The following is a 14,815-nucleotide window of genomic DNA, read 5'->3' as shown; positions in this document are numbered from 1 at the left end:
CTATAGTCCAATGAGTTATAATCATCACTAAGAATATATCAATTGGAATCTTACATACTCAGTCAAGACTCCATTATCAAATTTTTACTTTACTGCTCAAACCCTAACTCTTGTTTGGAATTATAATTAGCTATCTTCATATATAACTGATAATTAAAGTAAGGGAACAAAAAAAAAGAAAAAAGGTGAAAGGAAAAGTAGACTCCTCTTACTCTATGTCGACGGCGAGCAATTTTTGTTTCTGTATTTCTTTGCATTCCTCGTCGGCGTTCAGGCCAAGAAAGGCTTGATACCTTATGACTCTTATTATTTTAAAAAGACCAAATGAAATCCAAATATGACCATTATTTAAATCTCAATTGGCTGGCCCACTATATATTTAATTATATGCAAATTTGGTTGAACGTGCTGCCACCAATGCTACTTTTTGACTCCAAATAAAAGCAAAAGTTTTGCCACTTAGAAAGTATTTTTATTTTCTCTACCCCTGGCCCACTTGTCTTTCATTGCTGACCAAGATCCTTGTATATTTCTTGCTAATTCCTTACATATAAAATAGATGTACTCCTTTTACATACATCATCGTATTGCCATTATAAGGACAAATGCATCTAGTGTTGCATTTCAACACAGTGAGAAAATAAGATTTTATTTATTCTTAAGTATTCGTCCTACTATATTAGTTCATATTCTACACGCATATTATCCCAAATACTTTGCTTAAACCATGCAAGTCCTTATACCCTTCGAGCACTTTAATTACATTATGAACTCTGAGATTATTAAAAATTTTAAGCTAAAAATTTATGGGACTTTATATTCTCCCCCGTTTAGGAACATTCGTTATCGAATATTGTGTCATAATTGTTCTTTAGTCTAAAAGAAAGATCTTAGGACCCCAAAATTTGACTAACTCCTAAAAGTTCCAAAACTTTCGGCAGAATTTCCTTTGTAACTTGAGCTATCCAAAATTTTCAACCTGTCCAAGCAACCCAACAATAACATTTCGTACCTCCAGCTACTCAATCCAATAAAATACAATATTAAGGCATACCAATATACCTACTAAAGTCGCTTACATCACTATAAGCACAAATATCCTATAATTTACCAATCTAATTATTTTAAAGCATTAAAAAAATTATGTACCTGAAATCTCGAACAAATAGGGATATTTTTCCTTCATGGCTTCCTCTGGCTCCCACGTAGCTTCCTCAGCTGAATGGTTGCTCCATATTACTTTTACCGAAGCAACATCTTTGGTTCGAAGTCTACGAACCTGCCTGTCTATTATAGCTACATGGACCTCCTCATATGATAGAGTATCATCAAACTCTATGTCCTGCCTATCAATTACATGACTCGGGTCGTGAAAGTACTTTTTCAGCATGGACATATGAAAAGCTGGATGCACTGAAGATAAATCTGGAGGTAAAGCTAGACAATATGCCACAAGCCCAATCCTTTCAAGAATCGGATAAGGCCCTATATATCTCGGGCTAAGCTTTCCTTTTTCTACCAAACCTCATGATGCCCTTCATTGGAGACACCGTTAAAAAAATACATAGTCACCCACTTTGAACTCAAGATCACGGAGTCCTATATCTGCGTATGACTTTTGTCGTCTTTGAGCTATTTTAAGTCGCTCCTGAATTAGTTTTACCTATTTTACGGCATCTTGTACTATGCTTGGCCCAATAAGCTTCGTTTCACCTATCTCAAACCATCCTATAGGCGAACGACAACTCCTCCCGTATAGGTCTTCGAATGGGGCCATATGAATACTTTCTTGATAATTGTTATTATATGCGAACTCAATCAAAGGCAGATGATCATCCTAATTTCCTTTAAAATCGAGAACACATGCTCGTAACATATCTTCAAAGGTCTGAATTGTCCTCTTGGCCTACCCATCTATTTGAGGGTGAAAGGCCATACTTAGATTAATTCAGGTATCGAGATCTTCCTGAAAACTCTATCAGAACTGGGTAGTAAACTGAGCACCCCTATCAGAAATAATGGACACAGGAGAACCATGCAATCGAACAATTTCTTTTATGTATAATATTGCATACGAGGGTGCTGTGTAGGTTATTTTGACTGGAAAAAAGTGAGCTGGCTTAGTGAGTCGGTCTACTATGACCCAAATAGAGTCGTGTTTCTTAAAAGTTCGCGGCAAACCAACCCCAAAATCCATATTTATTAGTTCCCATTTCCATTACGGTGTTTCAATGACTTGAGCTAAGCCGCCTAGTCTCTGATGTTCAGCTTTTACTTGCTAACAATTTAGGCATCGTGATACAAAATCTGCAATATCTTGCTTCATATTATCCCACCAATAAATATCCTTCCAATCATGATACATTGTAGTAGAACCTAGGTGTATTGAGTATCTGGAGCTATGAGCTTCTACCATAATTGCTCTTCGAAGATCATCTACATTAGGCACGCATAAGCGACCATTAAGTCTCATCACACCATTCTCATCAAGTAAAAAATTCTTAATCTTGCCACTAAGGACACATTCCTTGAGCTTAAGCAAGCTAGCATCATCGAATTGTTTGGATTTAATTTGCTCTACTAAAGTAGACTTAGAACCCATACTTGCTATCAACCTTCCATCACACTTCTCAGCAAGACGAACCCCTTGTCTAGCTATTTCTTGGGTTTCCGTTACTATTGGGCGTTCGACCACAGACAACCTGGACAAACTCCCCATGGGTCTTCTGCTCAGAGCATCAGCAAACCACATTCACTTTTCCTGGATGATAAAGGATATTACAATCATAATCCTTAAGTAATTCCAACCACCTGTGTTGTCTCAGGTTTAACTCTTTCTGCTTGAATATATGCTGCAAACTTTTATGATCTGTATAAATGTTACATTGCTCTCCATAAAGGTAGTGACGCCATATTTTTAGAGCAAAAATAACTGCCACTAGCTCAAGATCGTGGGTAGGATAATTTCTCACATGATTCTTTAATTGCCTAGAAGCATAAGTAATTACCTTATCATTCTACATAAGAACACATCCTAACCCCACTCCGGAAGCATCACAATAGATCACAAATCTACCTGTAGGGCTAGGTAGAGTTAGGATTGGGGCTGTAGTCAACATGTTCTTGAGTTCTTGAAAACTTTTCTCACAAGCATTAAATCATTGAAACTTTACATCTTTCTGAGTTAACTTTGTCAACGGGGAAGCTAGTGAAGAGAACCCTTCTACAAAATGACGGTAGTAACCTACCAATCCCAGAAAACTGTGAATCTCTGTAGGGGTTGTCGGCCTAGGCCAAATTTTAAGTGCTTCTATTTTTTGTGGGTCTAATCTAATGCCTTTTCTCGAGACCACGTGTCCCAAAAATGTAACTGTATTGAGCCAAAATTCACATTTGGAGAATTTGGCATAAAGCTGACGCTCCTTGAGTATTTGAAGAACTATTCTCAAATAATTCTCATGCTCCTTTTTGGCTACGGGAATATACCAGAATATCGTCGATAAATACAATAACAAAGGCATCTAAGAAAGGCTTAAAGACTATGTTCATTAAGTCCATAAAAGCCGACGGTGCATTGGTCAACCCAAAGGACATTACTAAAAATTCATAGTGACTATACCGAGTCCTAAAAGCTATTTTTGGGATGTTTGCTTCTTTGATTTTCAACTGATAGTATCCCGACCTCAGATCTATTTTTGAGAAATACCTAGCACCTTGTAACTGATCAAATAAGCCATCTATCCTAGGTAGTGGATATTTATTTTTGATAGTAACCTTATTCAGCTAGCGGTAATCTATACACATCCATAGGGAACCATCTTTTTTCTTCACGAACAACACTGGAGCACCCCAGGGTAAAATGCTAGGTCGAATAAAACCCTTATCTAAGAGGTCTTGTAACTGTTTCTTAAGTTCATTTAGCTCAACTGGAGCCATTATGTAAGGAGGAATCGAGATTGGTTGAGTTCCTAGCAATGTGTCTATGCCAAACTCAATCTCCCTATCTGGTGGTATCCCTGGGAGATCATCCGGGAACATCTCTGGAAATTCTTTCACAATCTATACTGATTCAAACATTGGGGAGTTAACTTTCATATCCCGCACATGTGTTAGATACGCCAAACACCCACTGCCTACTAGTTTTCTAGCCTTAAGGTAAGAAATAAACTTACCTACAGGCGTACCCACTTCACCTCTAATTATAACTAGATCTTCCCCAATAAATGAGAATTTAACTGTCTTCGCATGGCTATCAACTGTAGCATGACAAGAAAATAACCAGTCCATGCCAGCTATGATGTCAAAGTCAACCATATCTAATAAGTTCAAATTAGCTAATGTTTTCAGGCCCTGAATTGTGATGATGCAATTTTTGAATATATATTCAATATGACCTGGATCATAGCAGTGAAAACAACCTTTTTGACCCAAAAGGAATTTCCCTGGATGTCTTTTGCTGTACGAAGAACATATAGGATAGGAGAACTAAGGTTGGCCTTGACTAATTGAAATGTACCCCTGATGGGCCTGAACCTTACTCTGCTGGACATGTTTGAGTGGAGTTGGATAAGGAGACGCGTGAGCTATTGATTGAATGTGAGATGAATGATTCATGTTCTTACCCCCAACTGAAAGTTCACTATAACTACCTATTGTTCTAGCTTGCTGTTATCTCTAGCTTCCCTGGCAATTTTATCAAAATCCTCCATATGCATAGCAATATTAACAACATGAAGATAAGTCTTGTCATCTTGATGCGAAGTCATATCTTTTACCATATGTCGCTTCAAGCCTTCAATGAACCTTCTCACTTTTTCCCTCTCTGTTAGTATTAAATTAGGTGCATACTCTGCCAAGTTTGTAAATTCTATCTCATATTCAGTCACTGACATGGTACCCTATTTAAGATGTTCGAACTGACACAGGAGCTCATCTATCCGACTGCTAGGCAATAACTTGGCCCTGAAAGATTTTTTGAACTGTGGCCAAGTAAGTGGCGGTAATGTAGAATCTCTGGTTTTCTTGTAACCTCTCCACCATTTTCCTGATGCACCCTTCAACCGAAACCCAATCAACTTTGTGGCTTGCGTTTCAAGACAACCCAAAGAAACAAACATTTCCTCTATCTCTTCCAAAAGTAACATTGGTTCATTTGTCTTATATGTACCATTATAAGTAGGAGGCTTTAATCTCAGAAAGGCATGTAGATTAATTTTTCCTGTTGGTAACTGCACTGGCTGGGCAATATTTGCAGGGACAACTGGTGGTGGTACCTCGAGTGGAGCTTGAAAATCATCTTCTATAATCTCTTCATCTGAAGGATGAGGGTCCTGGGGAGGAGCATGAACAGATGCAGCCCGACCGCCAGCCGGAGGGGTAGGGACTCCAAAAAGTCCAAAATTCTGTCAATTCGATCATCGTACTACTATAGTTGATTTGCCCTGAGTGGGTTAAGAGGGGGTGTGAATTCCACCTGATCATTATCAGCCTGCTGGGGTGGAGCCTGTGCATGTCCAGTGGCCCTACCACGAGCCTGATTGCCTATGACATTTCCACCTCTACCCTTGGCATTCTAACCTCGACCTCGATCTCTACCTTTGCCACGTCCTCTAACTGTAACTGGTGCCATTGGTGCAATCTGGACCTCTGTTAGTGCTTCTTGATGATTACCAGCTGGTATCTCAACATTGTTAGTAGCATATGACGAGGTTGATCTTGTTCTAACCATTTTGTTCTGAAACGAGAGACAAAATGATTGTTAGAATTCTGAAATGTTAAGCTCTAACACACAATGTAAGAGTCAAAGAAAAGGAATTTTCCTAACATGTCCTGTAGCCTCCCAGATATAAGTATGGTGCACAACATACCCATAAATGAGGCTCTAATATACACGGCTCATGACTCCCTAGGACTTCTCAAACCTGGCTGCTCTGTTACCAACTTGTCACGCCCCCAACTGATGTGGGACGTGATTGGCACTCAACCCTTACCACTCGTTGAGTGAACCCTGTGCTAGTTGTATCAAAACTTCAGGTGCAATAGCAAACAACCTAATGCGCTTAAATATTAATTCTAGTCAAGTTGCGATTCATAAACGGACTGATAAAATAATCAATAAAGGATAAATCCCAAAATATCTTAATACTAACCCACTAACAAGTCATGAGCCTCTAGAATTTGAAAAAAAACTGAAATACATATCCTGCAGGGCATTCTCCTAAAATAAAATAAACATCTAAAAATAAATAATAGTCTGAAAAGAGTCCGCTACCGATGGGATGAATCAATGAAGTCTGCAAACTAAATCTGAAATATCTCCTCTAGCCACGTGCCTTGTTATCTGCGTCCTCAATACCTGCCACACGACGCAGCAGGCCCAAACGTGCTAAGTATCACCAAAGGATACCCAATAAGTCTCATAGGCTATCTCCTAAAAAGGCGGAGCGAGACCTTCTGGGAAAACAATATGAAAGAAAATGGACATACGGAAAATCATATAAATCATATAAAATTTTATAAACAAGTAATGAGCTGGAAACTGAAACTATAAGCTGAACTGTAAGCCAAAACTGAACATTTTTCTGAAAATCGGTACACGTAGTGGCCCTGCATATGTGAGCATCTGGGAACACGTTTGTGGGAGTGTCGGCCTATCTCCCCAACAAACAATTGGCACCTGCCAGCGTGGGGTAACTAACTCTGGCATCATGGCACTCACGCTGAGGGAGGTTGGCCACTTCTCCCTACTGAATGATCACATTGATGCATGAATTAATGTTGAAACTGAATGTAAATATCATAAATAAACGCACTTAACAGCTGGTAATACAAATGAGCATGTGTTTCTGTCACATATATCATTGTACTAAATAAGAATAAAGTAAACATAGAATTTAGACCGCAAGAAGACATGGGTTGGATTTATTGAACACATGGAGTACAGGGGTTCTAATGGAATTCTCTACTAGGAGAGTAAGCCTCAACTCACCTTAAAGCTAGCTCAGCTTCGACTTCACGTATCCTCCAAACACTCCCGATTCACAAATTTTAAATCTATATATAATAATCGGGTTCAATTCACATCAATACAAGTCTAAAGAATATAACATTACTTTCTTCAATTTAAGAAGATTCGTCAAATCTTCTAACTCGTGAGTTTTCAGCAATGTAGGGAAACTATGTATACCCACTTCAATTCTATAGTCCAATGAGTTATAATCATCACTAAGAACATATCAATTGCAACGTTACGTAGTCAAAACTCCATTCTCAAATTTTTACTTTACTACTCAAATCCTAACTCTTGTTTGAAATTATAATTAACTATCTTCATATATAACTGATAATTAAAGTGAAGGATCAAAAGAAAAGAAAAAAGGTGAAAGGAAAAGTAGACTCCTCTTACTCTATGTCGACGACGAGCAATTTTTGTTTCTGTGTTTCTTTGCATTCCTCGACGGCGTTCAGAAGCCAAGAAAGGCTTGATACCTTATGTTTTTTATTATTTTAAAAAGACCAAATTAAACCCAAATATGACCATCATTTAAAGCTCAATTGGTTGGCCCACTATATATTTAATTATATGCAAATTTGGTTGAACGTGCTGCCACCCATGCTACTTTTTGACTCCAAATAAAAGCAAAAGTTTTGCCACTTAGAAAGTATTTTTATTTTCTCTACCCCTGGCCCACTTGTCTTTCATTGCTGACCAAGATCCTTGTATATTTTTGCTAATTCCTTACATATAAAATAGATGTACTCCTTTTACATACATCATCGTATTGCCATTATAAGGACAAATGCATCCAGTGTTGCATTTCAACACAGTGAGCAAACAAGATTTTATTTATTCTTAAGTATCCATCCTACCATATTAGTTAATATCCTATACGCATATTATCACAAATAGTTCGCTTAAACCGTGCAAGTCCTTATGCCATTCGATCACTTTAATTACGTTATGAACTCCAAGATTATTTAAAATTTTAAGCTAGAAGTTTATGGGGCTTTACATGCGGCGTGCAACCCGATCCAACATGACAGTGTTGCGGCGTGCAACCCGATCCACATAACATGCCCGTGGCGGCGTGCCACCTGATCTGTACATAACATCAAGAAGAAAAACACACACATCAAGTCATAACGCTTATACTTTCTAAATGTCCGAATATCGACCACAAGCACGCCAAGAGAATAATACGAATTCTGGGGGGACGGATAGCGCCATACACTACAAAACCCAAGCACAACTAAGGTGCAATAATGACCTGCATCTCGAGAGCCACCTGCTCACATAATACCACAAGCTACACGGGACCTCAACACGTGTGCGAATAATCAAGCCACCTCACAACCCACATGGCACAATAGAGATTTACATGGAATAGCTGACAACGAAAATAACATCCAATGCCTGACGACTCTTCCGTAAGCAATGCTATGATGAACGAACACATCCGACCTGACGTAGAGCACACACTCACACTAGACCTACCAACGGACCTCACACTGATTCTGATCATACCATACTGGGCCAATAACCTTCTAAAGACCCACAATGGCCTTATTCATGACATATAAGAACAACTGTAAAATCCAAAACAAACTCACATGGTCCACAACCCAAGGAACAGGACGTCTTTCAGGCATAAACTCTCGCATTTGCGATATTACCATAACCTCCATACTTGGTTTTAATCTTTAACAATCAAGTGACTAACATGACACACTTATACAAATCTCCCCATGGGGTACGCTCTCACGACCTTCCACTCTGGTAGCAAAGTCCGCACATCCATACCACCAACCGTACTAATTCCGTAAGGTAAATCACAATCCACAATTCAATACACAATGCCTCTTCCACAGAACACCATTTTCAGGCGACACTAAGATAACGCCAGCTTACTCTAAACATATGAATTCTTCCCTGCTCATCCGAGCTTATGACATTCTTATCAACACCGAGCCGCAACCTTTATCTTCAACTTCTGATTCCTATGCCGCTCACTGCACCCATCATGCCGCTATACGAGAGTACAAGAATTCATCATAACCCCTGAACTACTAGTAGAATGAACACTTCATTGGTTAGAAACCTTTCACTTAACTCATACCAAAAGAACCAATGCAACACCCAATTGAATTCCCAAACTGCAGAAAATACAAACCTCAAATCGTGATCTAAATCGCCAAGACTCTTCCAGGGTCCATTTAGACAACAAGACCATTCGAATCAAATACCTCCCAAATCAATCAAGGTATGGTGGCTGTCAAGCCCGCACGTACAACCACAAACCACATGCATAACTTCACACCGAAGGAACTGATCATTGCCAAAATCATGCCGACTCAACCATTACTAACCGACCCAACTTCTTTCAATTTACTCTTGACCTGACTTAGAAATATAATAGCTCTATTCACAACATAAAAAACTCAATTCGCACTCACCTCGAGTGACCCGAATCGCGAGACCACATCGTCTCAATACTCATAAATCATCTCATACCCTCCTTATGTGCTCAATAGTATCTCCGACTGGTACACCCATTCTGCAAGACCTTCTGCGAATTCGAAGCTATTTCTTCCTTTCCTCCAATACTGCACCGCATACCCGATGATAACATAGAACATTCCAAGTCTCGTCCGCAATCCACTATGAAGACTCGATCCTTAACCACACAACGGACCCAAAATCCTTAGGCATTGCACTTTAATTCTTGAACCCACTAGAACCGTTGTTGAGAGTCAACCACTCTTACTTGATCCCGAATGTAACCAAATTTCAACGCTCTGCTAGCACATGAACACCCTGTCAAAGAAGCAACCGGCTGAATTATTTTCCTTGTACATTACATCCATAAGAAGCATAAACTTTGAGTCTTCCCAAATCCTACACCTCAATTAATAAGGCAAAGTATAGCATGCATTCATCGAGTTCCTTGTTCGAATTATTCCCGACATTTCTTTTTTTTTCCTAGTCAAAATTAATCCACCAACGCATTGATAACCAAAAACCGCACAAGAAGACAATCACGCGATCCAATCGTAAATGGTGGGGCTCCCCCACTTAGCTTTAAGCTACCACCACATAATATAGATCCCACAACGATTCTTCCTTCTTAATTACCATGATCTCACACCGTTAACCCACCAAATTTCTTGAAGTCTTTTGTTAATATTTTCATGAACATTACGAATTATCAGCCACAACCGCATATTTGACCTTCTGCCGGGTAGTAAGTAGAACTCCTCGTAGAAACTTTATCAAAGTCACGCAACCGCTAACCTGCTCGCAGGAGATAATCCAACTGTGGAATTCCTTACCGACATCTTCCAATGACGCTTCACTGGGTACAACTACCACGTAATCAGTAAATTCTCCTGAGCCCATGCTCGCCCACCGGCTGTATAAGTTTTTTCCTTCCCCATTGACATCAACTGAAAGTTCAACAATACCTTCCAAACTCAAAGCCATGTTGCGTCCTAAACGATAATCAAATATTCACACCCCTCTTTATTTCAAGCAAACTCCTTTCTTCCATATTCAACCTTTCTCCGTACAGTAACTACCATTCCAACTATAATCCGTGGACCTAGTCACTTTCCTCCATGCCTCCCAAATCGCTTAAATCTTCCTCAAGGTACGTGGATATCCTACCACATAATCCCTATGATACTCTGCCACTCCTACTTAGGTCAAACCATCCCCTTTAAGCAACTTCTCGACCTCCGCTTCTCATACTTAACCTGCTAGTAATTCATCTACCACGAGACACCTCCCGCCATGTCCTTCCTCATACTTCGCTGCCCAAATGTTGCCTCAAATCAAATCGATACTTGTAGCACCGGAACTAATGAATTGCTACCAACTCTAAACCTCCTAGAAGATCATCTTTCTCGAGCCAAAACAATAGAAATACCAATTCAATTCTGAACTGCTGCACACAGCTATCTTTGACAACTGCCCCTCAGGTACTATTTCACAACACCCTACCCTGAAGGCAAAATCAAAGAAGACCATAACACCGGCGAACCATAATGCGTTCAAACAAGGACAACGATACCACATCACAATGAAAATTCCACCACGCTCGAGAATACAAAGTCTTATTACTCCATCAACCAAAACCTGAACATCCATAGTCTGATTGCCTTTCATTTGCTGGAATTAAATGCTGAACCTCTAAATCATGCACTGAGGAATCCTCCTTTCGAGTCATTCCCTGCTGCTATCCATAAATAAGTACTCTACCATTACACCAACATGGTGCGGTAACAACTCATGAACATCATAGTAACCTGTGCATAGCCTCAAAACCATAGGAAATACAGATACTGAGCTAAAACGACAGAACACCCTTTTGCAAGGCGATGATAATAGCCTGCCCGAACACGCAGGGAAAAACATCCTGCACCACGTCTGCAGTACCAATACAACTCCTGGGTGTCCAATTTACAACAAGCGCTTCATATCGCATAAGATTGATTAGGAAGGAAATAAAAGCACAAGCCTCAATAGAATCAAACTGCACGATGAGGACATAAAGAAGGGAAGTGCTCCTAATAGCCCTGTAGCCTCTCGAAGATAAGTATAGACGTCTTCGTACCGATCCGCAAGACTCTAATAGACTTTATCATGACTCGTGAGACCCAAGTGAACCTAACGCTCAGATACCAAACTGTCACGACCCAAAATCCACTATAGTTCGTGATGGCGCCTAACGCAGCCGTCAGGCAAGCCAACGTTAATTTATCAATTTATTTACTCATTATATTACTTTCGAGATCATAATACCCATTACTTAAATAGTATAAAATGGAATTTATAGGGTAAAAAGATAATAACTACGTGAACTACAATAACGAACAACTAGTAGGAACCCCCAAAACCCGGTGTCATAAATGCATAAGCATATTCTAAGGAGTAAAATAATAATACAACATTTGTAACGAATGTAGTAAGACAGAATAAAATAAATAGTATAATGGAGACTCGGTGGACTTGATGCGCAGCTTGGAATGCAGCTCGCATAAAATCTCCTCAACAGGTGCGCCTACGCACCAAGGAGATCACCAAATGAACCTGTCAGATCCTATACATTTAGTGTAGATATGTAGCATGAATACGTAAATCAACGCGTACCCAGTAAGTATCTAGACTAACCCCGAAGAAGTAGTGATGAGGGGTCGACATCGACACTTACTAAAAGTCCAATAAAATAACGTAATAAAATGTAAGCAGATATGAGGCATACGACAATGATGGGGTAAATCTGTAAGTTACATAATCTTCCAATTTCTTCTTTCAAAGTATGAATTTCTAAATCTTGTATTCTACCTTAACAACTCATAAAAATATCCAGTGTCATTATCAAATAAATAAGGAATACCATATAAAATGTCGGGTATCAGTGGAGGGAGAGATTAGCTCGTGAATATTCGGACTACTAACAATATAACGCATGATTCTACTGAGGTCGTTCGGCCCGATCCAAAATAATGTGTACATTGCCGAGGGTCGAGCGTCACGAACCATAGATGCATCTATATACTGCCGAGGCGTTCGGCCCGCTCCACAAGAAAAGGAAGGAAGTTATCAAATTATGAGACACGTGTTTACAATACCGTACATGAGTACAAAATGGATATAATCTTTATCGTTTCTCAAATAATTCGCCCACAACTCAAAGTGTTAATGCTTGGCCTAGTATACATATATTTATTTTTAAATCAATTTTATTTATAACTTCAATTAATTAAGCCGGCAAAATGAGTTTAAATAATTCAAATATTATATGATAGGATCCTAAGTCTATCCGGACATAAACATGTTGTAGCTACGTACGGACTCTCGTCACCTCGTGCGTATGTAGTACCCACAACTAGTTGCACATAACAATAAATATCACCTAGGGGATAGTTTCCCCCTCACAAGGTTAGACAGGAGACTTACCTCGCTCCGAAGCTCCATAACCGGTTCCAACGCCACTCAAACACCTCAACCCGCTGCCAGTCTCTTCAAAACTAGACAAACAGCGTGCAAACCAATCAAAATATACCCCAATACATATAATCTAACAATTTAAAATGATTCCTAACTCCACTCAAAAGCCAACAAAGACAATCCTCGGGCCCACGTGCCCGGCTTCCGAAACTTTCCGAAGGTAAACTTTACCCATAATTCCACGAACTAAAATATATAACTTATTTCAAATTCCATGTCCAATTTCGTGATCAAAATCCAAAAATACCAAATTCTAGGTTTTCTAACAAAATCCCAAGTTTCTACAAATTTTCATGTTTAAATTCATATATAAACCATGTATTTAATTTGTAATAGGTGGAAGTCACTTACCTTATGTTGCTTGATGAAAATCTCCCCTTGAAGCTCTCCAAAATCGCCCCAACCAAGTGAAAATGGAAGAAAATGGGCCAAATCTCGTTCTTAAAAGAACACACTGCCCAGCGACCTCTCGCATCTGCGGCCACTTGACCGCTTCTGCGGTTCCGCAGGTGCGGCCATAATACCGCTTCTACGGTCCCCCTTCAGCCCATGCCTTCGCATCTGCGGACCAGACTCCGCTTCTGCGGAGTCATACCTGTGACCAAGAATCCGCTTCTGCGGTCTAGCAGGTGCGGCACAAACATCGCACTTGCGCCTCCAGCCTGCCTCACTCCCTACCGCTTCTGCGACCCATGGGCCGCTTCTGCAGTCTCGCAGATATGGCACAAACCTCGCACCTGCGCCTCCAGCCTGCCTCACTCCCTACCGCTTTTGTAACCCCTAGGCCACTTTTGCAGTCACGCAGGTGCGGGAATTCCTTCGCACCTGCGGCCTCTTCCCACTCCCTTCTAGCCGCTTCTGCGGTCTGGTGCCTTGCTTCTGCGAGGCTGCTTTTGCAATGAAGCTTCCGCACAAGAGGTTTCACCAGCAACCAAAATCCTCCATAAGAAATTCTTAAACTTTCAAAATGCCAACCTTCCATAATAAGTACTGAAATGCTCCCGGGGTGATCTGATACTCAACTCGAATACACGCCCAAGTTCGAAATCGTCATACGAACCTATTGGAACCTTCAAATACTGATTATGAATTTATTTACTCAAAAGTCAAACCTTAGTCAATTCTTCTAATTTAAAGCTTCCAAAATTAAAATTTTCTTTCCAAATCAATCCCGATGTTCCCGAAATTCAAATTCCGACCACACGTACAAGTCATAATACCTGAAGTGAAGCTACTCAAGGCCTCAAACCGCCGAACAACACGCTAGAGCTCAAAACGACCGCTCGGGTAGTTACAATCAACTCCTACATTGCATTATTGAATCCATCAATAGAGAGTCCTGACGGCAAGTCCCAGTTAGTCCACAACATGCATCTAACACAAATCATAAATGCAGTATGAGCTTAACTAATAAGTTAATTTAGTAGTTTCATAGAAATCAGAAAACGGAAGAGGAAAAAAGAAAACTTTATGACTGAATGGGAAAGGCAGAGACGCAACTCTTGAATGACGAACTCCTCCGGGACGACGGGGCGTGAATGAGGAACTTTGAAAACTTTCTTACATTACTTACTATTTAGTTTATTATTTTATAGTATTACATTCATGGTTGGTTTGAAAAGCTCTGTGTAAATAATTAGTTGTGTAGTTACTATTTTAGTAATTATACAGCCTGATAATTATATGGTATAATAATTACAATGGTTTGTTTATTTTCATGATGTAATTACAATGTAATTATGTGTGATCTTTGGTTGTACATGTATAATTACATAGCTAAATAAATAGTTTTCAGATTAACATATA

The 14,815-nt window shown here is 39.6% G+C and overlaps 2 protein-coding genes across 2 annotated transcripts; both read right to left on the bottom strand.

Moving 5' to 3' along the window:
• Positions 1-2,278: 2,278 nt before the first annotated feature.
• On the bottom strand, positions 2,279-2,752 carry LOC138891929 (uncharacterized). The gene has a single exon (XM_070175617.1). It carries the CDS (start codon positions 2,750-2,752, stop codon positions 2,279-2,281), a length of 474 nt encoding a protein of 157 aa, XP_070031718.1.
• A 1,031-nt stretch (positions 2,753-3,783) lies between these two features.
• On the bottom strand, positions 3,784-4,550 carry LOC138891928 (uncharacterized). The gene is made up of 3 exons (XM_070175616.1): positions 4,395-4,550; positions 4,177-4,350; positions 3,784-4,059 (listed from the first exon to the last, which is right to left on the bottom strand). The coding sequence occupies exons 1-3, from the start codon at positions 4,548-4,550 to the stop codon at positions 3,784-3,786; spliced, it is 606 nt and encodes a 201-aa protein (XP_070031717.1).
• Positions 4,551-14,815: the final 10,265 nt, after the last annotated feature.

This window comes from Nicotiana tomentosiformis, chromosome 5, assembly GCF_000390325.3.
Source record: "Nicotiana tomentosiformis chromosome 5, ASM39032v3, whole genome shotgun sequence".
Lineage (NCBI taxonomy): Eukaryota > Viridiplantae > Streptophyta > Magnoliopsida > Solanales > Solanaceae > Nicotiana > Nicotiana tomentosiformis.
Note: the sequence above shows the minus strand (reverse complement) of the source record. Positions and strands in the feature narration are given on the sequence as shown.

Coding starts and splice junctions, on each gene's coding strand:
- LOC138891928 (XM_070175616.1), bottom strand. CDS start 4,550: ATGTCCAGCAGAGTAAGGTTCAGGCCCATCAGGGGTACATTTCAATTA. Junction 4,351..4,394: donor TTTTCACTGCTATGATCCAG/GTCATATTGAAT, acceptor ATCACAATTCAG/GGCCTGAAAACATTAGCTAA. Junction 4,060..4,176: donor GAGGTGAAGTGGGTACGCCT/GTAGGTAAGTTT, acceptor GAATCAGTATAG/ATTGTGAAAGAATTTCCAGA.
- LOC138891929 (XM_070175617.1), bottom strand. CDS start 2,752: ATGTGGTTTGCTGATGCTCTGAGCAGAAGACCCATGGGGAGTTTGTCC.